Consider the following 26,150-nt stretch of genomic DNA (forward strand, 5'->3'; position numbering starts at 1 on the left):
AACCAGACCACCCAGGATGGTAACATATATGTCAGTCAATAAGTGCCTATATATCCAAATATCCCGGTGATATTCTTTTTAAAGAAATTATTGGACATTCAGTCTATTTGATTCACACCTTTTTAATCCTATTTTTTTTATGTTTTATTGTATATTATACTGTATTATTAAATTTGTTATACTTTTGAGAACCGTCTGATCCATTCATTGGTATAGCCAGCGCTGACACTTCTTGCTTTTTTATCCTTTTCACCCCTTGGGGTCTGACAACCCCGTGTCAGCTGCTGATTGGTTGCGCACCACGCACACACACTACTTTTTTCTACCTGTGAATCCCTGCCAGCTTGGAGTGAGCGGATGACGTCACATGACAAGTCTGAAATAACCCCAAATACCGAAATTCTGATACTTCTCCGTGCAGTGCAGTGATGTCTATGTACCCTGCACTTGTCTTCTATTGTATTCAAATGTAAGTTCGTTTATAGGTATTCTGTAATTGGGCGCTGTGGATACCTTGTGACGCCATATAAATTAAGGATAATAATAATAATAATTCTAAAGACTCTACTCACTTCTTTACAGCTAAAAGATAAATATGGACCAGTATACACTCTGTATTTGGGACCTAAACCAGGACTGGTCATATGTGGATACAGCGCCGTGAAGGAGGCTTTGATAGACCAAAATGATGTATTTGGTGACAGAGGGGACTATCCCGTTTTTAAGAACTTCATAGGGGAACATGGTAAGGTTATCTCGAATCTAACTTTCCCAGCTGTTCTGTTGGATCATCTATTCCATTTCCAATTAAGGCTTATTTAGGATTAAAGAAGAATTTATTGGAGACTCGCAGAAGCAGAAACACAGAGGTCTTGGACAAGGATTCCATGATTAAATAGTTAAAGTAGACGGGAGACTGAAGGGAGACAGGGTTGATGGGAAGAAAAGAGTAATGAACATAAACATTTTATAAAATTAAGACTCAAACATTATAATGTCTGAGGCAGGGCAGGGGCTGGCGGTGGATTCGCCAGCCGCCAGCCCCCGACAGCCGCTGGAAGGGGATGCGCATGCACGAGACGCACATGCATCCCCTTCAACCATAGCTCCCCCGGTCTCTGCCGCCTCGTTGCTGTCCCCCACCTCCCCACTTCCTCCCCCTAATCCTGCCTGTCTCCCATAAGCGGAGACGGCAGGGTTCGCATCCCAACCCGCACGGTAACTGGGACGCTCGGTGACTATGCAAGTTGCCAAAGCTGTTAGCAAAGGGGAGCTGAACATAAAAGACCATGTGCATGAGCAGAGCCCCAAACATCGGAACTGGGCCGAATTCACCCCATTCGAATTAATTAGAATCAGGCCCTCGATGCCTTCACTCTGTAAATAAAGATTAGCACTTGGCTATGAGGTTACCAGGAACCGATTATGGAAAATGCATCATTCATTCTCCTGCATATCAGCATTCTTAGTACATATGCATGCATTCTGTGTTTCTGCGGCTTTCACTCTATGGGAACTCCTAATACAAGTCAAGGAAGCTATGGTACGAGAATTATGCTCAGTCACTTGCCTTTAATGCACACCTTTGGCTATCTGCATGTGTTTGGTTATAAATCTATAGAAACTTTTGATCATATACCAACATTACTTGCACCATAGACATGGCCTTCACTAACGGGGAGATGTGGCAGAAACGCCGGCGCTTCATTCTGCAAACCCTGAGGAACTTTGGGATGGGGAAGCAGAGCGTGGAAGAACGGATACTGGAGGAGGCTCATTTCCTCATCAAAGAGTTTGAGAAAACAAAGGGTAAAACACTTTATGTAAACTTTTTGATTGATCTGATTATTTCACAGGATATCTACTTACAGTATGTAGCATTGCAATACAAAGTAGCAAGTGAATTGCAACATCACTGTACTTTGTAGTTCCATTCCCCATCACAGTAAACACAGGTTTGGATATACTGTATACAGAATAGGGTCGGGATGCAATGACGCAAGAGTTTGGTGGCCGTGCGGAGTCTCAGCTGAACTTTGATGTTCTTTAAAGGGGAAATCACTTACAAGGCAAAACCATGCCCTGTAAATGATTGCCCCTTTTAAGAAAAGATCCAAGTTCAGCCAACATCCCTTCACAGACGTCAAACTCAGGCTTCATTATATCTCACACAGAACATTTATTGAGTCATTCATTAATTTTTATTGTAGCTGGTGTGAGAGGACTGAGAGTTTAGGCTGAGGGGCAAGGCCAAGGTGGAGGCTGAAATAGTTCCACCTCACCATTACAGGTGGTGGAACTCAGGGGCAGATTTATTAAGCTTGGAGAAGAGATAAACTGGAGATAAAGCGGAGAAAAGGTAAAAGATAAAGCACCAGCCAATCAGCTGTGTTTGAAAAAGACAGTTGGGAGTTGATTGGCTGGTGCTTTATCTCCTTTTACCTTTTCTCCGCTTTATCTCCAGTTTATCTCTTCTCCAAGTTTAATAAATCTGCCCCCCAGTTCCACCCCACTTTAACCCTTGTATATCCTAAAATATAATATTGACATAGTTTAGACTGTTCGTATTGTACACGGCTGATAGTCATGTCTCACAGATCTGTATAACAGGTGTCCCGGTGCCTAGAAGACCCCCTGGAGTGACCAGGAAGTGAGGCACCGGGACTCGAGGGAGCTGATACCTGTGATTCTGCCCCGGGACATTTTCACATGCGCTATACGAACTGGCGATTCAGTTCCACCGTATCCGGTAATTGCCCCATTGTTTTGAGTCACTCAGAGGACTTCCCATAAGGAATTATTTTAATCATCTTGTCTTTGGAGTTTTTAAATTGTATCTGCACATTTCTGGAGGATTTGATTGTAACCTACCAGAGGGTGCAGTGTGTTCATTAAAATTTTGTTGTACCTAAGCTGTACTTCACTATATACATGTTTCCCTCCGCATGGTACACTGAGTACATCTACGTCGGAGAAGTACCATAGAAGTAGAACATATCAGCGCCTGTCCAAAAGTTATGTATACCTTCTGCTTGCATGTCTCACAGATCCTTGACAATTAGATCTTTACTCATTTGTATTGTAATCCCACTTCTCTCACTCATACCCTCACATTTCCCTGCCCAACTATTTCTTATCCCTAAGTCAAAAGTTCACTGTCTCGCAGCAGTGTATGGTCAGCCGATCCCCCAAGTGCCAGAATAAGAGTACCAGTAGGCGCCGTATGTACACAATAAAAATTTATTAACACTCAATAATATAATAGTAATGCAATGAATAAAAAACTAATAACAAACTAAAACAACACAAACATACAGACACATTGGCCAATGGTATTAACGTGCTCTGTACAGGTTCTTAATAGAACGGGGCTAGCTGTAAGTCAATGCGTGTCTCACTAATGGAGTAATACAGCTCCCAGTTTCTTAAATATGCGCACTTCCCAGATGGTATTGGGGCAAGAGCAGAGGTAAAAATTGGGGGAATCCTTGTGGAGTGCAATGCTCTTTAACGGAGCAATCGTACCCGTGACCGGTGGTAATCAGAACAGTCTGTATTGCCGGTGATCGGCTTCACAATGCTGGTAGTATGGGCGAATGCCGCTCTCCTCACTATTGTAGACTTTTCCGTCCAGCGGGCTTAGTCGGGAGGTGAGAGTGATCTGTGCGTCTACGTAGTTCTAAAAGGGGGAAAAAAAACCATGAAGAATGGCCCCTTTGTAAAATATGCACTTATCGTTTTCCCTATTCCTTTCTCGCCTGCTATTTATCTCTCTCTTCTTCTCCCCTCCTGTTTTCGATAATTCAGATATATACTGTATATTGCTAATTACTATAGCATGCTGTTTACATCTAGAATACCTCCTACAATTGTGAGACTGCATGATAGACAATAGATAATAGAGAATAGAAAATAGATATATGTTGATGAAAGAAACTGTCGACACGGAGGCGTGTCCTCACCTCCAATGTACTCTCTATCTGCACATGACGTATAACATCTTGAACTGCCCCGCTGTGGGGTGGGCAGCTTTAACATCTATTCATTTGTCTAAACCTAACACCTAACAGGGGTATACCCTCTTGGGCTGACATAAGAAATGAATGGAGCAATAAAGGATTCGAAATTATTAAAAATAAGTACTCTAGTTTCTTATGAGTAAATGAGTAAAGATCTAATTGTCAAGGATCTGTGAGACATCACTATCAGCCGTGTACAATACGAACAAACAGTCTAAACTATGTTGTCAATATTATATTTTAGGATATACAAGGGTTAAAGTGGGGTGGAACTGAGTTCCACCACCTGTAATGGTGAGGTGGAACTAGTTCAACCTCCACCTTGGCCCTGCACCTCAGCCTAAACTCTCAGTCCTCGGGTAAGATTGCTCTGTTAAAGAGCATTGCACTCCACAATGATTCCCCCAATTTTTACCTCTGCTCTTGCCCCAATTCCATCTGGGAAGTGTGCATATTTAAGAAACTGGGAGCCGTATTACTCCATTAGTGAGACACGCATTGACTTACAGCTAGCCCCGTTCTACTAAGAACCTGTACAGAGCACGTTATTACCATTGGCCAATGTGTCTGTATGTTTGTGTTATTTTAGTTTGTTATTAGTTTTTTTATTCATTGCATTACTATTATTTTATTGAGTGTTAATACATTTTTATTGTGTACATACGGTGCCTACTGGTACTCTTTTTCTACTTCTGTAAACTTTTGAGGATGGCATCCCTCCACCATAAGGCGGCCATTTGCACACAACATACAATCACCTGTCCCTAGCGCTCAAAACTTGTAATGGATCACATTTGACCTTTGTTTTCTGCCCCTGGGTGGGGGTCCGATATTGGATGTCAGACCAGCATGCTGAACCGTCCTCCAACTCAGGTCCAATGTGCACAGGACCGCACATCGGACACGAGGGAACAAAACACTAACCCGATTTGGGCTGATTTCTCGTCCCGATCTGACGGTAACGGGTGAAATCGAGGTAGTATATGGGGGCCTTCAGGTGAACAAATATGTTGACAGTGATTTGTACAGCTGATCAGTACTTGTGTAGTGTTTGCTTCAGCAGTCGGTCATGTCTTTGGCATGTGTTATTTGACCTACACCATAGATTTAAAAAATTGTGTTTAAAAATAATAACTATAGGTGCCAGCAGAGGTGACATAGGATCCTGGTGGTTTTTGTAGGTTGGGGGGGATTACCGCTATTATAAAAACTCAACCTCTTGGCTCACACGGTGATGATATGAATAAAGTATAATATTACACTATAGATATTACGCTGGTATCACATATAACAAAGGCAATAAATAAAGGTAAAAGAATAAGGTTGAAAGATTAACGAAAAGTCTGATGTCAATGGAGCAGCAATATAATGTATACAATAGTAGTTATTCATCTAAAGGGCAAAACACATTTTCTTGTATAAGCATACAGAATTAATGAAAAAAAATACAGGAAAATAAACCAAAAAGTGATAACAAAAGTTCTTGGAAACAATGACGTATTGTATGGCATTAAAATAATTCAAATATTTGCACCATTCTATGGAAACGCAGATGCAAAACAGTTAAATGCAGAACAGAGTCACGCCAATTTTCACTCAGCAACAAGTGCAACGGCACCTGTTCTCAGCCCTCTCTGTGTGAAGGAGACCGCTTACATGGAACCCTCCCTTAATCTTGTCCTGGAAAGGGGTTTCAAAATAATGCACACTATAATCTGATTTTCTATACAATTTGTACAATTATAAATTTGTAAGGTTAAAAATAATCAAAACAATAAAAACATTCTTCCATGTTATCACATAAAGGAGTATCTGAAGCTAATGCTAATGCAAATACAATAATTCATAAAAGAAAAAAAGCCTGAACTATTTGCAATATTCGTTGGAAGCTGGGCTGCCATCAGAAATGAAGTGGGCGTCGGTACTGACAACACAGGCAGGACTCGTCTTCGACCGGCATGCCTGGTGAGTTGTCCGGTTTCCGAAGTACTGGACAAACTACTCAAAACGGGCATTGCTTCAATCAAAATGTAACCTTTGTTTAAGACAAATTATATTTGACAGACTCCAGTCCTCGGCCCACTTTCTGGAGTCCGGGTACTCTTCCACCAGTTGGCATCCCTGGTTAGAAGTATGTTTGTACAGTTTTGACGGTGCGGCAGAGTTTGTGTAGACAGTCAGACGTCCTGAATAAACAAACAACCCATTTGCTTAACCCTATGAGTACCAACATCTTTGTGAGAGAGGTGCAAAATATTCACTAAAAAGACCAGCATCACTCACATTTGTTATATAAATTCAAATAAAAATGTTGTGTAAAAAAGATTATATTTTCTATATAAAGTAAGGTAAACACTACAGGTCATTATGATTAATAAAAAGGAAACAGGCGTACTTATTGTTACACACACTGATGGTGCGGAGCTTGATTCAGATGCATCACAACTTTGACGGAATTGCAACTGAGCATTATCGGTGACTGCACATGCATCGTGGCTGTTGCTGTATTTAATTTGGGCCATGACTTTGATGCCGGGTCATGCGATGTGAAAGGGCCTTTTCAAAATAGCCCGGTCCAGCAATCCAGCCTTCCGGCCCTGGTTAAAAGTAGGGTTGATTCTAGGTTTGACCCGGGTTGCTGTGCAGTGTGAATGGGTAACTTGGGTCAAGTAACACCCACCCCCCTGATGGCGCGCCTCCACTCCGCAATGCTGGCTTTTGGGGGGGCCAGACATTGCAAATGCCGGGTTGCTCCCGGGATGGACTCGTGTCCAAATTCCGTGTGCGGTCTGGCGTTTGCAATGTGAAAGGGGTATGATGTACATAGGTGGCCTCACTAAGTATTCCTGCCCATTCCACAATATATATGCAATGCAGTGGGTCTTTGAGAACATGATGATATTTTGTATTCATCAACATTGTTTATAAGGACAACTTCATCACCTCTTATTTCCATACTAAAAAATTATATTCATCAATAAAATAACTAGTTTATGTGGTTTTCCTGTTAGTTACATGCCGCTATTGAATTGCATCTCTTTTTAGCACTGCTTCATTGATTTCCATCCATGTATTGCCTTTGTTATATATAATACCAGCTTAATGCCTATAGTGCAATATTACACCTTATTTATATCACCACCTGGCGCACTGTTTTATTCTATCTTTCAATCGTTTATTTTAGCAATCCTGGTACATTTCAGTGTACAATCTACAGTGACATCTACTTACATAGAAACTTATGGGGCCTACATATGGGGCGATTTCAGGGCATTTTCTAAGCAATGTAACTAAGGACCTTATTCTGGTTGACTCGCAAGGCTGTGAACTTCGCAGCCTTGCAAGTCCACCAGACCCTCCCCCCCCTCTCACATGCCATGATCCCCCCACAGGGCTGTAAATGCATTTGCAGCCTTGGGTGCAGAGGAGAAATCTTTTGATGGTCTGTGAATTCTGAGACACCTCTGTGATGGCTTAGCTCTCTGAGGGGTGGATTTATCAATGTGTGGCAAATGGTCGTTATGGGCGCAGGTATTTTTCGCCACTTTTGCGCAGCGAAGCGTACCTGTTTCATGCCCTTATTTATGAATATGTGTGCGCACGTTATGGGAGTGCGTTATCACTGACCTGTGGTGATACGCCTCCTCCCATAACGAAGGGTGATCCTCCGTCCGGCGGTGTCTTCTGCGCATGCGCCGGATACCTTGGTCTCGCGTTGTGTATCCGGCACATGCGCAGTTTTCCGCTTGCTGATCTCCGGCGTCTGCAAATTCAAACTGCGCATGCGCCGGGTAATGTTCGCCGGGGATGTTGTGTACCCGGCGCATGCGCAGTTTGAATTTGCAGACGCCGGAGATCAGCAAGCGGCAGGAGAGACCTGCAGCGCCAGATATTTCTGGCGATAAGGACAGCGCCTCAGAGGCGCATAAAGAACGTTGATAAATCAGGTATGCAATAAGCGCCCTGTACTGAAAAAAGTACATGCGCTATCTCTCCGTCCCCGCACCGCCGCCGATATTTTACCTGTCAAGCAGGTTTGATAAATGAGGGGAAGCGCTATCCCCTGCTTTAGCGCAGGGGGATAGCGCAAAAACCCCTCTGCGCACAATCGTAAATCTACCCCTGAGCACCCTGTGCGGGAAGCAGGCAGGCAGCTCACTTCCGCTGAGGCGACAAAACAACACCCTGCAACCTGTCACCAGGACATTATCATGGGAACGCCCAGAGCTTTCATAGGAACGCCCATGAAATGCTGGGCGTTCCCATGGACTGTGCCTACCCCATGCCTCCCACTCGGACCAAGCGTCTGCACATACTGATAATTGCGCATGTGCAGATGCTAAATATCGGTCCCCCGTGTGAACGCGTGGTGGACCGATTAAATCAGAATAGCCTCCTAAATTTGAGTAGCTCAACTAGAAAATGCCCCTACATCGTTCCGTGTATAGAGGCTATAGCGATGTGCAGCGGTGTAGCTAGAATTTATGCGCCCCCCTGCCGATATCGGCAGTGCCGCCCCCCCTACCCCTCCCACCCACCTTCCCAAATTAAGTCAAAACCCCCCTTACCCCTCCGCGTGCCGCCGCCGCCGCATTCAGGGTCCCGCAGCCGTCTCCGTCTCCATCTTCTCCTGCAGTTCTATAATGACCATCAGAAAATGGCTGCCCCCTAACAGCAGACAGTTTTTAAAGATGCTAGAGGAGGCCCGCACCTCCTCTAGCATCACAAAAAACTGTCTGCTGTTAGGGGGCAGCCATTTTCTGATAGTTATTTTTCATTAGAAGTACTGCAGGAGGATACAGAGCCAGGACAAGATCTGCGCTGCGGCCGGAGTCGGGACCCTGAATGCGGCGGCGCTGGCGGCGGCTTGCGGAGGGGTAAGGGGGGGGGGGTTGTTAAATTTAGTTAACTATAGCCCCGCAGATCTGCGCCCACATCCCCTCAGCGCCTCTCCGCCACCGCGGGGGCTGCGGGGCTATAGTTACGCCACTGGCGATGTGCAGCCTAGCCCGTTGCTAGCACCCGGCGATTAAGATCTAGCATGCTGGATAAATCTAGTTAGATCACCGGCCAGGGCCAGTGTTCTCACCGTGCAGCGCTGTGTGCTGAGCAATATGAGCAATCTAGACCCCATTACATAGAAACAGCATACAGATACTTTCAGTAACTTTACCGTACACACAGTAGCCGCACTTACATAGAAACAACATACAGATGTGGTCTCATACGCTATGGCTGCAGTCACATGGCTGCTAGGTCCTGTATGACTCTGAATGCACCAAATGTCTTTATATGTCTTATTTTCTCAACACTGCACCTTAGTCACAATTATAAAGCTGGTTATACACTATGCGATATTATGGACTTTTTATATTTACAAAGTGATTGTGTCCCTCCTGGAATGGGTCATGTTGGGAGGTATGGTTTAACACATGACTTCCTCTTCCTTAGGGTCTCCAGTGAACCCCAGCATATACTTTGCACGAACAGTTTCCAATGTTATTTGCTCCATCGTCTATGGCAATCGTTTTGATTATACCGATAAGAGACTCTTGGCCATAACTGCCAGCATCAATAATAACTTCCATATCATGAGCAGCACATGGGGGACGGTGGGTATACACACACATTTGGATATTTGAATGTAAAAATCCAAAATGCAGTGAACATATGCATAAAAATAACCCTGTGCCTATGGGTCTTCAGACCATCCAATACTGTAAATAGGAAGGGACCCAACTATAAATACAGACCAATGTACAAGATCATATACAGAACAGGGATGCAGCCAATTTACCTACAATCAAGATCCAGTTGGTCAAAACATGGGCACCCATTGACAAAGATCAAAATACACTGTCAAAATGTCAACATTTAAAATGTCAAAAAGTCGACATACGTTTTTATAATTTTTTTCATTGAAACTGCCTATTTCATACTTTACCATTCCAGGACGTGGAGGGGGAATATAATAGTGTGCGGAGTGCACCGAGGCACTGTGCCCGAAGCATGGCGAATGCAGGGAGCCACGGGAGGGGACACGGTACACTTGTACAGTGTCAATGTCGACCTATATTGACACACACACCAATAATAACCTGATGTCGACTTTTTGACCTGTTGACATTTTAAATTATAGCATTTTGACCATCTCTGTATTTTGTAGAGAATTTCTTGTTGTATCTGCGCACTGAGATTGATGTTATGACTAGCTGCGAACACTTATGGATCTGACTGGGATCCAATATTTTTGAACGTATATAATTTTTGTGTGTTAGTGTCGCGCTCTGTCTTAATTATTAATCAATATGCAGTGAATATACATATACATGGGTGCATATGGCTGTATACAGTAGAAATTGGTAATAGACTCAGTATGTTTTCAATTGTAATTTACTTCAAACAAGGATTCAATTAAAATGTACACAATTGGCCACAAAAAAGTGTAAATTGGTCATAAGCATAAGTTGGATAGTCTGTATGCTCAGTCCTAACTGTGCGCATCAAAGGTTGGTGATTCCTCCCTAGGATTGCGTAAACTTTAGGAACAGTCTGATAAGTCTCTGGTGAGAGCACTAGTATAATAGTCCCTTAGGGTTATCTGAGTGTGGCGTCCCGCTGTCAGATAAGCTAGTGGATTCTTCGGGTACCCCTTTAACAGCCTGATGTCACTCCTAGGTTTTCGGAGGAGTGTGCGGTAGATGCAGTTTAGGGGGACCGGTGTCACTTCTGCTTGATGCCGAGTTGCTGCGGCGTCGCACACGTGTGGGGGACACTGTATATGTCCAGGGCCGGTTCTAGGGTGTTTGGCGCCCTCCTGCAAAATATAAATTTGCGCCCTCAAATACTTTTAGCGCACGCAACAACAAAAGAGCTTCATTTTACAAAAAACATGGCCACACAATAGTACCCACATATCATATTACACCAGTAGCACAATCTTATTTACAATACACCACATATTCACATTATGACACACAGTAGTACCCCTATTACATGTTAGGCTACACAGTAATACCCCTTATACACAGTGCCCACTGCGCTGGCTGTTAGTAGTGACAGTGACGGAGAGGGGGAGCCGCACTGTCCATACAGGATGACAGGGCAGTGCGGATAAGAGCCGCAGCGCACAGCAGCAGGGTCAGCAGTACAGGGAGTGCGCCTATTCAGCGCAGTGCCTCCCTGTTTTGCAGGACCTGCTGAGCGGCTAGCGCCGGCCCTGTATACGTCTGGCGCTGCCCTCAGATACCCCTAAGAGACTATTATACAAGTGCTCTCACCAGAGACTTATCAGACTGTTTCTAAAGTTCCTAAAGTTTACGCAATCCTAGGGAGGAACCACCAACCTTTGATGCGCACAGTTAGGACTGAGCATACAGACTATCCAAGTTATGCTTATGACCAATTTACACTTTTTGTGGCCAATTGTGTACATTTTAATTTAATCCTTGTTTACAGTAAATTACAATTGCAAACATACTGAGTCTATTACCAATTTCTACTGTATACAGCCATATGCACCTATATGTATTCACTGAGACTTGATTAATAATTAAGACACTAACCCACAAAAATTATAAACATCTCTGTATTTTGACCATCGACCATCAATGGTTTTGACCGCCGTGATTTTGACTGTAGGTAGATCATACTGAACCCACAGAACAAATGCAAATCCATAAACCTAGCCACTGAGTGACAGACAGATCATTATCTAAAATTCTCAACATACAGTAACCCAGACTATCTTGGATACAAATAGGAATTGGAAGGAGAAAAAGGATTTGTCTCGGTAGTGGTGAACCACTACCGAGACAAATCCTTTTTCTCCTTCCAATTCCTATTTGTGAATTTTGTCCTGTGGTAGCACACCCCCATGGAGCTCATATAAATACCCAATATTATATCCAACGGGGGCCTTCTCTCCAAACATAAATATACAATACATACTGCTGTCCTGTGCGACTGACCCCCCAAAATCCCGTTTGTATCTTGGATACAAAACAGATGCATTTCACCATTAAAAAGCAGCAATCTCTCTGGACCACCACAACATACACATCCAATCAATAATAGGTAGGTCTTCAGCAATAAATGGCAGCATTAGATATTTACTATTTTTATGATATTGTTTTACTGTAATTACTTTATGTACTATATACAGTAGGCATACTGCCTATCACTTCACTCAGCAAAAGTTGTCATGCCAATAGGGTGCATATGAGAGGGGAAAATACACAAATGATATGTACAGTATCAGTACATGAGCTATTTTGACAGATCAAAGTATTGTCATTAGCACAATATAGTACTATACAATCTGCAAATACAGTACGCTGCAATATACAATACACTGTATTGTATTGTATCATATTAATGGGCTCTCATCAGCATTCTGGTATATAGCAAATAGAAGAGGTTGAAGTAAATATTCATGTGGATGTAAAAAATATTTTAAAGTCAATGAAAAATATAAACAATTTAATTTATTTCTCCTCAGTTATACAACATGTTTCCAGGCGTTATGGATTATCTCCCAGGGCAACACAGGGCAATAAAAAAAAACTTTCAAGACATTTATGAAATCACAGCAGACATGATCAAGTATCATGAGGACACATTGGACCCAAACAATCCTCGTGATTATATTGACTGTTTCCTCATCAAGATCAAGGAGGTAATAATAAACATGTTACAGATGTGCACAGACAAGCATGTTTTGGATTTGGTTGTAAATCATCATCTTGATTTGGTTTTGGATTAGGCAAAACCAGATGTATTGTGGATCTGGATTTCTTAACAAAATTTGAAAAAGTTAAAATCATGCAATTAATTATTATTAACATTAACAACATGTATTTCCAGTCAATTCGACCACCTCACAGCTCAGAATGTTGTTCATCAATAAACTAAGCAACAGAAGCAGAGGCACAAACACATGGCAGTTATTTTTGTTTAAAAATGTTTTGAAAATTAGAAATCTTTTAGCAATAACCAATAGCACCAACTTGCAAGAACTTCTAATAGGAAACAATACAACACAGAAATGTACTAACAATCATGGGTGTGGGATATCATTGCTCAAAAGTGCTGTAGTTAACATAGTAACAGCAGATGTAGATGCCCCCTACACAAATTCACATGCACCCAGCAGATGTCTATTTCAGTGCCCAGCCTGTACCTCCCTTATTGGGGCACTGGGTTATGGGCTCTGTGCCCATGTAAAGCACTGATGTCTATGATGATGAAGATTGTTCAAGTGCTGCAGTATACACAGCAGTCTCTTTGTACCTGCCATGCTGGATTGTCTGCGGAAACATCTCCCTCAGCCAATAAGAGGTCAGCCCATAGATTTAAATTTGGCACCCAAATCCAGAAACCGCAAGATCCAACAGCAGGAAGATGATGTTTTGCCTTGTTTTAGGATCCAAGGCAGGTGGGGAGTCCTGGCTCCAATCTACTCTGCTCACGGAATTTAGAGTGGGTCCGGGTTTCTGAGAACAGAGGTTTATTTTTACAATTAAACATAGCCTAACAATACAGTTATCAAACTTAAATAAGTAAAATTAAAAAATAAAGGAATAAAAAAAAAGAAAAGAGAGAAAAAAGAGATCCAGCGACTGAGGATACTGAGTCCAACCAAATGGTGACCTGTTAGACGCAGCTAAGGAAGCTCATGGAGTAATAAAAAAGGGAGTAGCTAAGGCTTAGATAAACCCACAGAATGCTTTACACAGGTATCACTAATGCACAAAGGCCCTAAAGAGAAGCCAAGTGTGCCAAATCGCCATAAATTCTTGGATCTCTGGTAGAGGGCAACAAGCTTAGCTAAGCGGGCAGCAGAGCCGGCAGCATGATGTAAAATGGGTGGGGCTTACTGGATGAGGCCGTGCAGGGGGCATGGTACTTGACCCCCACACACACACTAAGGAGGGTTGTGGGGGACTGCAGGGGGTTACGTGGGCTTGCTTACAATTCTGAGAGGGTAGGCAAATATGCAGTAAGGGCTCCAATTACCAATTTGCCACCAAAAATAGCGCCAAATATGACATTTGGAGACAGGAGACCCAGCAGACAGTGCGGAAATGCAGTCAGCAGCACTTATTGAGCGCGCTGCCTGCTTTCCTCACATACCCAGCTCAGGGATTCAGATGGGGAATAGGCCACAACCCACAGGATCTGAGGAAAGAACTCCAGGCTTGACAGTCAGCGTCCTCCAGCAGTGGCAGGTGAGGGTAGGCTGGGTAATGCTGTGGGCAGACAGTGATAGGTATGAGGAAACAAAGGTTGCAGACAGGAGCTGCCTCAAAACATGGTTGGTCCCAATGGTTGCCAGGCCTTGCCCCCCATCCTCACACTTTAACATGTTCTAATCACCCTTGTTAATTATATAACCATTACAGTTTGTAATTGGCAGTAACATAAGTTTTTCCAAAGTAGCCTCCCAATCCAGTCCTGGTTCCTGGGTTTGCTAAACACGCTTTCTGAATAAAATATATTAAGTAAGAGTGCCGAAAGGTCACAGGATAAGGAAAACAATCATTTGTTCAGTAGGTGAACATTAATGCCAGATTCTAGAATGAGACAATCACTTTAAAGCTACTTTAAAGCTACTGTAGACACAGTATAATTAAAATTCTGATCGCTTGGGGTAGTAATGTTCAGCCTAATGGAGCAGGTAACAAAATAAAAATGAATGCAAACTTTTGACTCATTTTCAAATGAATCTACAAAATACTCTATTTAAACATTAGCTGCATTTCCATCTCCACTTGAAGCCATTTAAAATATGTGATAAGAGCAAGACTGTGCAAGTTATTGTTTGACATTATATTATACAGTATTTGTTATGTGCCTATCTACAAATGGATCTATATAAGGAATAACAGTTTCTACGATAATACAGTAGTTCAATTGAAATTTTTTTTATTTTTGTAAAAAAGACATGAAACCCACTTGTAATATTACATCTGTCCCTGTAATGATATAATGCTGCCATTTGTTCAGGAAATTGGTGACCCAGACTCTGCATTTTACTATGAAAGTTTGAGGAGAACCATTCAAAATCTACTCTTTGGGGGAACAGAGACCGTCAGCACAACTATCAGATATGGCATCCTGGTCCTTATGAAGCACCCCGAGGTTATAGGTAATCGCACATACTGTATGCAACATGTTATTAGCATTTAATTAAACTTAATACATATGGACAAAATGCATTGTAAACCTCTTGTTTGATCTCATGGTCTGATCTGCTAAGATAATGAACCTTTTAAACTTTTTATTACTGCTTTTGTGTTATCTGAAAAGGTTTTTTAAAATACTATTTTGCTCGGTTTTATTGGAATAAACTAGCTGAGGTACCCAGCGTTGCCCAGGTTGGGTTGTGCAATTAGCATTACTTGAACTTTATCCTATTTTTTGTTTTAAGCTTCACCACTCGCCATGCCCATGGTGTGACTGGAATACACCTGTTTGTGGTGGGTTCCCGGATCTGAACACTGTTTTTTTTTTCTACCCCCTTTATGTTATGCCACTCTGCCATATCTTGCATCTCTGACCCACTTTGTAGTGCCCGGTCACTTTTTTGGGCCCGGCAGTGTCAGGAATGTGGGTGTTAGTGACTGTGAACCTAATATGGACCCAATCAATGTCCTCTACCACCTCTATGTTATGCAACTTTGCCATATGTTGCTTCCCTGACCCCCTTTTTAGGGAACGGGACCCCCATGGGAGTGCTAAGGGTGTCTTACTCCCACAGTAATTTTTTCCAGATTCCAGAGTTATGGTGGATATCTTGCTTCCCTGATCCACTTTGTGTAGTGGTCGGAACCTATTTTGGGCCCCTGGGACCCCCACAGTATTTTTTTTCCAGATTGTAAGTAATATGTGTACCAAGTTTGGTACAAATTGCTCCAGACGTTCCAGAGTTATGCTGGAACATGCACGTATACACACGTACATCCATTTATATATGTATAGATTGTTATGGTGGTGCACATTTGTAGTGGAACTAGACCCAGTTCTATTTGTACAATAGAACTCATTAATTTATACATTTTTAAATATTTCTCTTGTCCCAGGAAAATGTGCAGTTGTTTTTGTTTTATGGACTTCTCTTGGTACCTGGCCAAAGCTGTCCTGAATGTGCTTGGAATACATTGTATATGAATGCCCTTTTTGCTTTATTTTCTTCATTGTAGTCAAGTTTTAGGACTTTATAAACCTTCTGTGCACTGAAGAAGTTGCCAAATATGTGGAGGACCCCTATTTTTTTTTTGGCTTTGTGGGACTGACAATCCTACTTTTAAGTGGCTGCTATTGACACCGCACCTCTGGTAGCCTCTGCTCACGTTACCATGGTAACACACCCCATGTGGATATGCCTATCTTTGGGACTTGAATTGTGTCAGATCTTTTAGGAATACTATCCCTGTCAGGTGTGGAAGAGTTGTGGCCTGGTGAATAATCCAGGATGTTTGAACAGTGCTAAGTGGCGGCTCCAGAGATTGGGCTGCAGCACAGTCCAACATTTTAATATCGGAACCACACCAACTGCCACCCCAAATGCTGCCAAACATCCCTATCTGGGACTTACAGGCAGTTGGTGTGGCATCGCTTTTAGAATTTTGGACTACAGTGCAGCCCCATAGGTCATCTCTATCAGAGAATATACATATAGGAAAAAGGTGCACCCACAGAGATGTAATAACCAGAACATATGATATATATATATATATATATATATATATATATATATATATATATATATATATATACAGGGCTATTTTTGTGCAGGCTCCAGCAGGAACTGTGGCCCTTATTCTAGTTCACTGTTTCTGACAAAATATTCCTCAGATGGACAAAACCATGTGCACTGCAGGTGAGGCAGGTGTTACTTGTGCAGAGATAATTAGATTTGGGTGGGGTTTTACACCTGCCTCACCTGCAGTGCACACGGTTTTGTCCATCTGAGGAATATTTTGTCAGAAACAGTGAACTAGAATAAGGGCCTCAGTTCCTGCTGGAGCCTGCACAAAAATAGCCCTGTATATATATATATATATATATATATATATATATATATAGTAAGTAAATTAACTTTGGTCCCTCATAGAGGGGATAATACATTTGAATGTTAACAAACACTGATAGGGGAACTGATATATCCCTCAATTCGGACACAATGGACTAATCCGACTGCTTAGTTAATGCAGGAGGGCTACGGGTTAAAGCATATCTCCTGCAATGAAGGGAAGAAGCCTCTGTGAACCACTACAGAGGTAAAAAGACTAATAAAGTTGGGGTGCTCGAGTCCCAAATCTGCGTGGCCACAGAATGACTGAGGTGGTCACGTGTGGGGACATATATAAGGAGAGAGCCGTTAACGGCTGTTGGTGGTTGTTGTCCCTGGGTTGAAAAAAAGCAGAGCTACGCATCATAGCGGAGGCGGAGAGCGACTGCTGGGACTGGACTGACAGGCTAAAAATGGGCTGCAAAGGCGATACTCCCCAAGGACAGAGATCCGGTGACCGGGTGCAGGAGCCGATCGCATCCTGGTCCGCCAGGAGGCATGACCCCACCCGCTGGGCGGTCCAGGAGCTGTGGGCGCCAATACAGAGGAGAGCCTGGTAGAAGAAGGCTTGCACTGGGTGGAGCCTAGGTGGATGCCGGGAGCGGCTATAGCAAAAGGAGAGCAGCGACTGGGTGACTGACTGATCAGTGCGGCTGCTGCTGGGCAAAGCTGTGCAGCCAGGGATGTGGTGCAGAAACACATCCAGTTCATTCACAGTCATCCATTAGGCAGCACCAGAGGCAGGGTTTATCCCGAACCCTGACATAGATGAGATGCAGAGGGGAATAGTGAGTGCTAAACCAAACCCCAAATCAGCATAGTACCACCTCTGGACAGTCCCAGATAAGTCCATAGCCAATCATAGAGATCCCTTGAAAGCTCTAGGGACAGCTGTCACAGGTATCATAGTGGGCACTCGGTGAAGAGGAATGTAAGCAGGCAGAAAGTGTAAAGGCTTATAGGTGCACAGTCACAGCGCTAAGTTATATCACCTGCTTATAGATTAGAGTGAAACAGGCTGCATATATCTTCACAATAGGGCATCACGGATGGTGTAATGGTTAGCATTACTGCCTCACAGCGCTGAGGTCATGGGTTCAATACCCACCATGGCCCTAACTGTGCGGAGTTTGTATATTCACCCCGTGTTTACGTGGGTTTACTCCGGGTACTCCGGTTTCCTCCCACAAACCAAAAATATACTGGTAGGTCAATTGGCTTCCAACAAAATTAACCCTAGAATGTCTGTGTGTGCAAGTACAAATATAGATTGTAAGCTCCACATTGCCATTTGAGTAAGGGCCATCAATCATCCGGGATCTGGCAGCACAGATTTTGTAAAGCTAACAGGAGAGAATCCAGTATAGCTATTTCCAGCATTTAGGATTACAAATTAAGCTAGTGAAGCGGATGAAGCTTTCTTCAGCAGTAGTCGTATAAAGACACCGATATTGTTACATTGGGGCAGATGTATTAAGCTTTAACAAGAGATAAATGCAAGGGTAATAAGGAGAGATAAATGCCCAGCCAAACACCTGCCAACTGCCATGTTACAGGCTGTGTTTCAAAAAAGTCAGTAAGGAGCTGATTGGCTGGATGTTTATCTCTCCTTATCACCCTTGCATTTATCTCTTGTTAAGGCTTAATACATCTGCCCCACTGTTACCAAGACTTATACATTGTAGCAGGAGAAATAAACTATAAAGCAAGATAACAGGAGACCCAGAGCCCTGGGAAGACAGTGTGACGTAACCGCATAAATCTGTCTGTGTTATATTATTTATGGTTTTTAATGTAATGGACATGTTAAGTATGTGAGAAAAATTGTTATATTATCATATGTTTATGCTTGTTTTAGGAGAATTTAAATGTAATGACAGAGTCATTAATACTGAAGTTGCATGATAAGAGAATTTGTAACGTATTGTCACATAGTCCAAATTGTAATTTTGTGCTGCATAATTTATGACAGTTCAAATGCTTTAAATGTTGCATATTTACAATCAATTACCTATTATAAAATAAATGACCTATACTTACCGCAAATGGAACAGTTCTTGTGGTGAAGAAGACAAGAGAATAACCTGAGAAGAAAGGGTTGAAATATTATTACAAAATTCCAGTATATTACAGAGACACAAGCAGGATTTATTTTAGAGCAGGTACATACAGGCTGGAGTGCACAGTATATGGGCATCGCAGGTAAAAAAATCGCGGGCATCACGGGCATTGAATGCACTAAAAATCAGGTGCGACGCGACCGACGCGATGCCCACGATTTCCCATAGGGAACAATGTTAAATGTCTCAATTGACCCGATTTTCCTGTTCAATGCCTCAATTGACCCGATTTTTCCATAGGAAACAATGTTAAATGGCCCACAGAGGCCAAATAGGCACCCTAAAGTGTGAAATGGCCCCCACAATTGTTAATGCCACCCCACGATCAACGTGAACCCGAAGCGTGGCGAGCGTAGCGAGCCCGCGCGGGTCGGCGGTACGCGTCCTACGACCTTTTCATACCCCCACTATCCACGTCGGCGTGGAGTTGAGAATATAATAGTGTGGTGAGCGCAGCGAGCCACCGAGCCCGAAGCGTGGCGAGCGCAGCGAGGGGACGCGGATACCTTCACAGGTAAACGCGTCCCTTTGCGGCCTTCACAGGTATCCTCGTCCCCTCGCGGGGCTCGCTGCGCTCGCCACGCTTCGGGCTCGGTGGCTCGCCACACTATTCTATTCTCAACTCCACGCCGACGTGGATAGTGGGGGTATGAAAAGGTCGTAGGACGCGTACCGCCGCCCCTCGTGGGCTCTCTACGCTCGCCACGCTTCGGGTTCACGTTGATCGTGGGGTGGCGTTAACAATTGTGGGGGCCATTTCACACTTTAGGGTGCCTATTTGGCCTCTGTGGGCCATTTAACATTGTTTCCTATGGAAAAATCGGGTCAATTGAGGCATTGAACAGGAAAATCGGCATTTAACATTGTTCCCTATGGGAAATCGCGGGCATCGCGTCGGTCGCGTCGCACCCGATTTTTTAGTGCATTCAATGCCCGCAATGGCCGCGATGGGCGCCATGCTAAGTAAAGAGTACCGAAACTGATAATTCAGAGAAAACAGGCGTAATCAGCACTAGACACTAGCAGTATAACCAGCACAGAGCTTAGAGTAAGCTGGTGAAATTTAGGGAGCCATTCTTAATGAAAACAACCAGGTAGGACAAGCCCCCTAATCACCACAGCTGGGCAGCCAGACACACAGGCAGGGTGCAGGTCATAATAGTTACTCATAGCGCAGAACAAAGGCTTTAATATGAGGTTTGCTGAGATTCCTCAGGATTTCCAAAAGTGCAGGATATTTAAGAAAAAAATATTGAAACATAAAGTTAGAATATGCACCATACAGTGGAAGTCATGTTTTACTCATTCATGTCTACAACTTTTTCACCTTTATACAGAGAGAATGCAGGAGGAAATTGACCGAGTTGTGGGGAGAGATCGAACTCCAGCTATAGTGGACAGGAATAAGATGCCTTTTACCAATGCAACTATCTATGAGATCATGAGGTTTTGTGACGTTATACCGATTGGGCTTCCTCATAGAACATCAAAAGATGCTGTTTTCAGAGGCTACTACATTCCAAACGTCAGTGAAATGGAATCTTAGTGCACTGTTAAATGAAAAATTTGAAATGTCTACTTAATCCTTAATCATTTTCACTGATATTATATGTCGTCTACATAACTTCAACAGATTACAAATTCTAAAAATAGTTCTATGAAATACTGTAACCTGATCTTCTTCATTGTGTAAAGCCCCATAAACACTAGAGGATATTGTGTAATATATCGCCCAGAAAGGGCCTTCTGAGGAATATCGTTAACAATACCATCTAGTGTGTATCTAATATTGTTAACGATGTGCGCTCCCACTTGCCGACAATATCAAAAGTGATTCATATTCCTCGAATACGACCGTGGCATATTTAGAGGATATTTTGCACATCTCCCACAGCAACATTGGCACTCAAATGGTTAACTCGGGTAATTAAAACACTACGGTATCCCTCCTACCTACTAAACTGTGGTTGGCACATTGGACTTTATTCTGGTTGACTCGCATGGCTGCAAATTTTGAAGCCTTGTGAGTACACCAGACACCGGCCACAGTGCCGGCCTCCTACCCCCATCGCACGCCGCAATCCCCCGCATGATTACGAATGGATTATTTTGTATAATCATCCATTCGCATGCTGGGGAGAAATCATTCGATTGTTGGCAACCATCAAACGATTTCTCCGGGCGCTGGCAGATCAGAAACACCTCTGATGTGTCTCTGATCTCTGAGCACCCTGTGCAGGAAGTGGGCGGGCAGCTGACATCTGGTCGTGTCAGTTGCCCGCTCCCCGCACCCACATCGCTGGGCGATTAACATGGGAACGCCCAGCATTTTCATGGGAATGCTCATGAAATGCTGGGCATTCCCATGGGCTGAGCCCCCCCGCTGCGGCCCCACACCCCCAGCCACACTGCTAGGTGCGAGCAGGACAGCAAACCTGTAGTTGGCCGTGCCCGCTCGCACCCTGCGTCTGCACATGCACAGAAATGCTCTGCATATAACAATAATTTATTTATTAGCGGTTATTTATATAGCGCACACATATTCTGCAGCACTTTACAGAGAGTTTTTTGGCCATCCACATCAGTCCATTACCCTGGGGGAGCTTACAGTTAATTTTTGCAAGAGCTAATTCACCTACCAGTATATTTTTGGATTGTGGAAGGAATTATACATACATGAACGAAACCCAAATGAGCAAAGAGACAAATACAAACCGCACAGTTAGGGCCATGGTGGGAATCAAATCCATCACCTCATATATATGAGAATAAAAATATTCTGGTCATTCTTTACAGTGTCCAATGTTCTAACTTGCAAAAAATAAAAATATTACATAACCAAGAAACTAATACGAAATACTCCATTTAACCTCTGCATCTTCTAGGGCACTCATGTCACCCCACTGCTGCACTCTGTCCACTATGATCCAAATAATTATGCGGAACCAAACAAGTTCAACCCAAACAATTTCCTGGATGACAAAGGTCGTTTTAAACAGAATGACGCACACATGCCCTTTGCTGCAGGTAAGCTGGATATTGATAGAGTCCGATTTTTTAGTGTGCCCAGTGAAATAATAGACTTTTAAAGTACAATTGTCTCATAAAGATGTGTCCTCATATAACTACCCTTTTTGTGCTATTTTGCGAGTGATGCCTGGTGCAATTCCTGTGCTGTATACTTTTTCCTAATTTTTGCTATTTTTTTCTCAGTTTGTAGCTCAGGTCAGATATAGGGCCTGGTTCAGGTCCTGACGAGAGTGGGCTTAAACCAGACCACCCATTCACTCAAAACATCCCTTTTTCAAATTTAAACAGCAGGTTGGCAGGGAGCAGCGCCTAATGCCTATTACACATTATGCCAAACACCGTAATGCCTATTATATATTATACCACACACCATAATGCCTATTACATATTATGCCAAACACCGTAATGCCTATTATATATTATACCACACACCATAATGCCTATTACATATTATGCCAAAAAAAGGACCCCTTACCTACAATAGATGCCAGGAATTACATGCTCATTGCCAGAGGTTTCTTGCTCGATTAAACATAGCAGGAAATGGATCTGCACAGACTGCATATTTATCATAGCGAATACCAACTTATAACATATATAAGAATTTATGGAAATAGTTGAAATGAAGGGTTGATGGTGCTCTGACATTTCAGTTAATAAGAACTATAAGCAAAAAAAGTGCAGAAGGCACAGAAGATAGAAATCCTTACTGGGGCACTCTTATTTTAATATTGTTAGTTTAAAATATAACTTTTAATATGACTTAAGTTTAAGATAAATTGAGGCAAACAAACAACAAATACTTTATACAAACATGAGCTTGTGTTTGTATAAAGTATTTGTTGTTTGTTTGCCACAAATTATCTTAAACTTAAGTCGTATTAAAAGTTATATTTTAAACTAACAATATTACAATAAGAGTGCCCCAGTAAGGATTTCTATGTTCTGTGCCTTCTTCTCTTTGTTTGCTTATAGCTTCTTGCTCAATGCCAGGGGTTACATGCTCTTTGTATGAAATGTGAGGAAGGTACATAGTACCACTACAGTCTAAGAACTATAGTAAACCCCAAGGAAACACCAGTAGGCAGACAGACATTAAATCAGTGAATATTACAGCTCCATAAGTGTCGTTAAAAAAAATGTTGAATAGTCTATAAATCCTGCCCCCCCCCCCCCCACACCAAAAGGCTTGTTATGGCCTTATGGCCCTGGTTACAAGGTTTTGTACTGGCCAAAGAGGAAAGTAAGAAATGTTGGTACGGATACTGCAAATGAATAGGAATTAATATTTTTAAGATAAAGCACAGGAAAAGTGGCAGTCTGACATACCGTCATATACTGTCCCACCTAATCATCTTATAATACCATGAAAATTAATAAAAACAACTACAGTATGTCACTGACAATTGGCTTACCACTCTAGCTGTCTTAAAGCAAGTTTCACTGGACACAAATTGTTTCTCTCTATCAAGGAAAGCGGTTATGTGTGGGCGAGAGCCTGGCCCGGATGGAGCTCTTTCTCCTCTTCACATCTCTGTTTCAAAATTTTCACTTTACACCAGTGATTGGGAAGGACGAGATAGACATCAGACCAACAGGAAGTGGATTGGGGAGTCTCCCTACTAAGTACAAGTGCTGTGTTTTACCTCGCTAGTCAACCGTTCTCTCTAAATTCAAGTCGGACAATGGGCCTTATTTTGGTTCATTCTTTCTGACAAAATCCTTCTTAGATGGACAAAACCATGTGCACTGCAGGGGGGGGGGGGCAGATGTAACATGTGCAGAGAGAATTAGATTTGGGTGAGTAATTTTGTTTCTGTGCGGGGAAAATACTGACTGCTTTATTTTTACACTGCAATATAGATCTCACTTTGAAGTAAAACCCCACCCAAATCTAATTCTCTCTGCACAAGTAACACCTGCCCCACCTGCAGTGCACATGGTTTTGCCCATCTAAGAAGGATTTTGTCAGAAAGAATGAACCAAAATAAGGCCCAATATGATTCCATCTGTTCCAAAATCCTTTTTCTTGGAAAACTACTGTAGGTACAGTATAGCAAGGTCTTTCAACTCAACTACTCATGTACCACCAACAGATTATATTGTATTTTGTGGATTCATTAAATCATGCACAGGTTAGTTTATCTATTTTTTGGAGTGCGTAATTATCCAACAGAAATTCTAAAAACATGACCTGGTCGGAAAGTCAGGGTTGAAGTTGAAAAGCACTGCACTATATTGTAGCATTGCATTCTGGCACACGCTGGACAATATTTATAACAATATTGAAGATTCTGATGGTTGGGAATGACAAAATCGAAATATTGTCCAGTGCATTTCTACTGTATAATGTCGCTGACAATGGGCAGTATTCAATGCGCCCATTTCGCTTATTTTTTGGTGAGGTTATTTTTATTTTGGGGGGGGGGGGGGGGGCGAGAAGGCCAGTCCTCTCTCCAAAAATGTTCCTCACCCTATTCAATGCTCCCGGTTTGCCAAAAATAAACTTAGAGCTTCGCCCTGTTCACCGCTTGGTCATGGTCATTGTTCACCATTGCTTTCTTATGTGGAATTTTCTGTACTTTGCCGTTTGTGTATTCAATGCAAAAAAAGGAGAACGCTGCCCGTTTTGTTTTTTTTGTTTTTTTTTGGGGGGGGGGCTTGCCTTACCGTTTTGCTCTCTGCATTTCGTTTAGGTCAACTGAACTTAAGTACTTATATATAAAAAAAAAAATCTTTTCTTTTTGGTAGTCTATTTTTTTTTTATTATTTGAAGCATCTATATTATTTTTTTACTTTAGAAGAGCCACATTAATATATTTTTATTATTTTGTGGTAATTCCCTCCCCCATAAAGCATTTTTTTCGCACTGTGGGCCTTATTCTAGTTCACTCTTATAGGCAAATTCCTTCTCAGATAGACAAAACCATGTGCACTGCAGGAGGGCAGATGCAACAGGTGCAGATAGAATTAGATTTGGGTGAGTTATTTTGTTTCTGTGCAGGGAAAATACTGACTGCTTTATTTTTACACTGCAATATAGATCTCACTTTGAAGAAAAACCCCACCCGAATCTAACTCTCTCTGCACATATTATATCTGCCCCACCTGCAGTGCACATGGTTTTGTCCATCTAAGAAGGAATTTGTCAGAAAGAGTGAACCAAAATAACCCCCTGTATTTTCTACCCATGATTCACCTCAGTTATTACCCATGACTCACCTCTTCTTCCTCACTCCTTTGTTGTGACTTTAAGGAGATACTCAGGTTTTCACACATTAGCTGCTTTGGAAACCGTTTTTTAGGCTAATTTGCATTTTTCACACTTGCATCAGCAAGTGTGTATGCACATCATTTAGTGAGTACCCAGCCTTACTCATGTTGAGTTGATGGACTACTGTGATATGAACTATGATGATTGTTTGCTTAAGTGAGATTCTTTGTACCATTTTGCAACCTTACAACATTCTTCAATAAAAATGACATTACATAATCATTCTTTTGTCTACATTCATTGTCTGTGGCACACCAGATAAGTTGTTGGGATGAATGTTTTTTGAATGTATTAATGCTGCATGTTACTCTTTTACAGCACATCTATTTTTTTCTCAATGTATGAAACTGCATTGATGCCTTGAACTCTGTCATATGTCTTATACCATACCTCCTAACTTCTTGGGAGCCGGAGGAGGGACAGGGGACTGCGCGCTGGAAAATTGGGGGGCGTGGCCTAATTTCGGGGCATGGCCTATACTCGCGGTTCACCCGCGAGGCCAAGCCCCATTTTGACGCTATGGGGGCATGACCCAGAGGCTCTGTGAGCCTCTAGCCATGCCCCCAGCCCCCTGGCTGCGGGAATAGATGCGCATGCGCACAGCGTTTATTCCCCGCTGCTCACCAGCCGAC

The 26,150-nt window shown here is 42.6% G+C and overlaps 1 protein-coding gene across 1 annotated transcript in view; it reads left to right on the forward strand.

Annotated features, from left to right (window-relative positions):
* LOC146035964 (cytochrome P450 2F3-like) overlaps nt 1–25,740 on the forward strand; it is a 44,900-nt gene extending 19,160 nt beyond the window's left edge. The window contains exons 3-10 of the mRNA XM_083159692.1: nt 583–745; nt 1,660–1,809; nt 9,471–9,631; nt 12,520–12,696; nt 15,027–15,168; nt 20,552–20,739; nt 22,100–22,241; nt 23,717–25,740. Of these exons, the coding sequence (XP_083015818.1) occupies nt 583–745; nt 1,660–1,809; nt 9,471–9,631; nt 12,520–12,696; nt 15,027–15,168; nt 20,552–20,739; nt 22,100–22,241; nt 23,717–23,898 (1,305 nt within the window). The 3' untranslated portion in view covers nt 23,899–25,740. The remainder of the gene's footprint in view (nt 1–582; nt 746–1,659; nt 1,810–9,470; nt 9,632–12,519; nt 12,697–15,026; nt 15,169–20,551; nt 20,740–22,099; nt 22,242–23,716) is intronic.
* The last annotated feature ends 410 nt before the right edge of the window (nt 25,741–26,150 follow it).

Source organism: Crinia signifera, chromosome 9, assembly GCF_055691185.1.
Source record: "Crinia signifera chromosome 9, ASM5569118v1, whole genome shotgun sequence".
NCBI classification, from domain to species: Eukaryota; Metazoa; Chordata; class Amphibia; order Anura; family Myobatrachidae; genus Crinia; species Crinia signifera.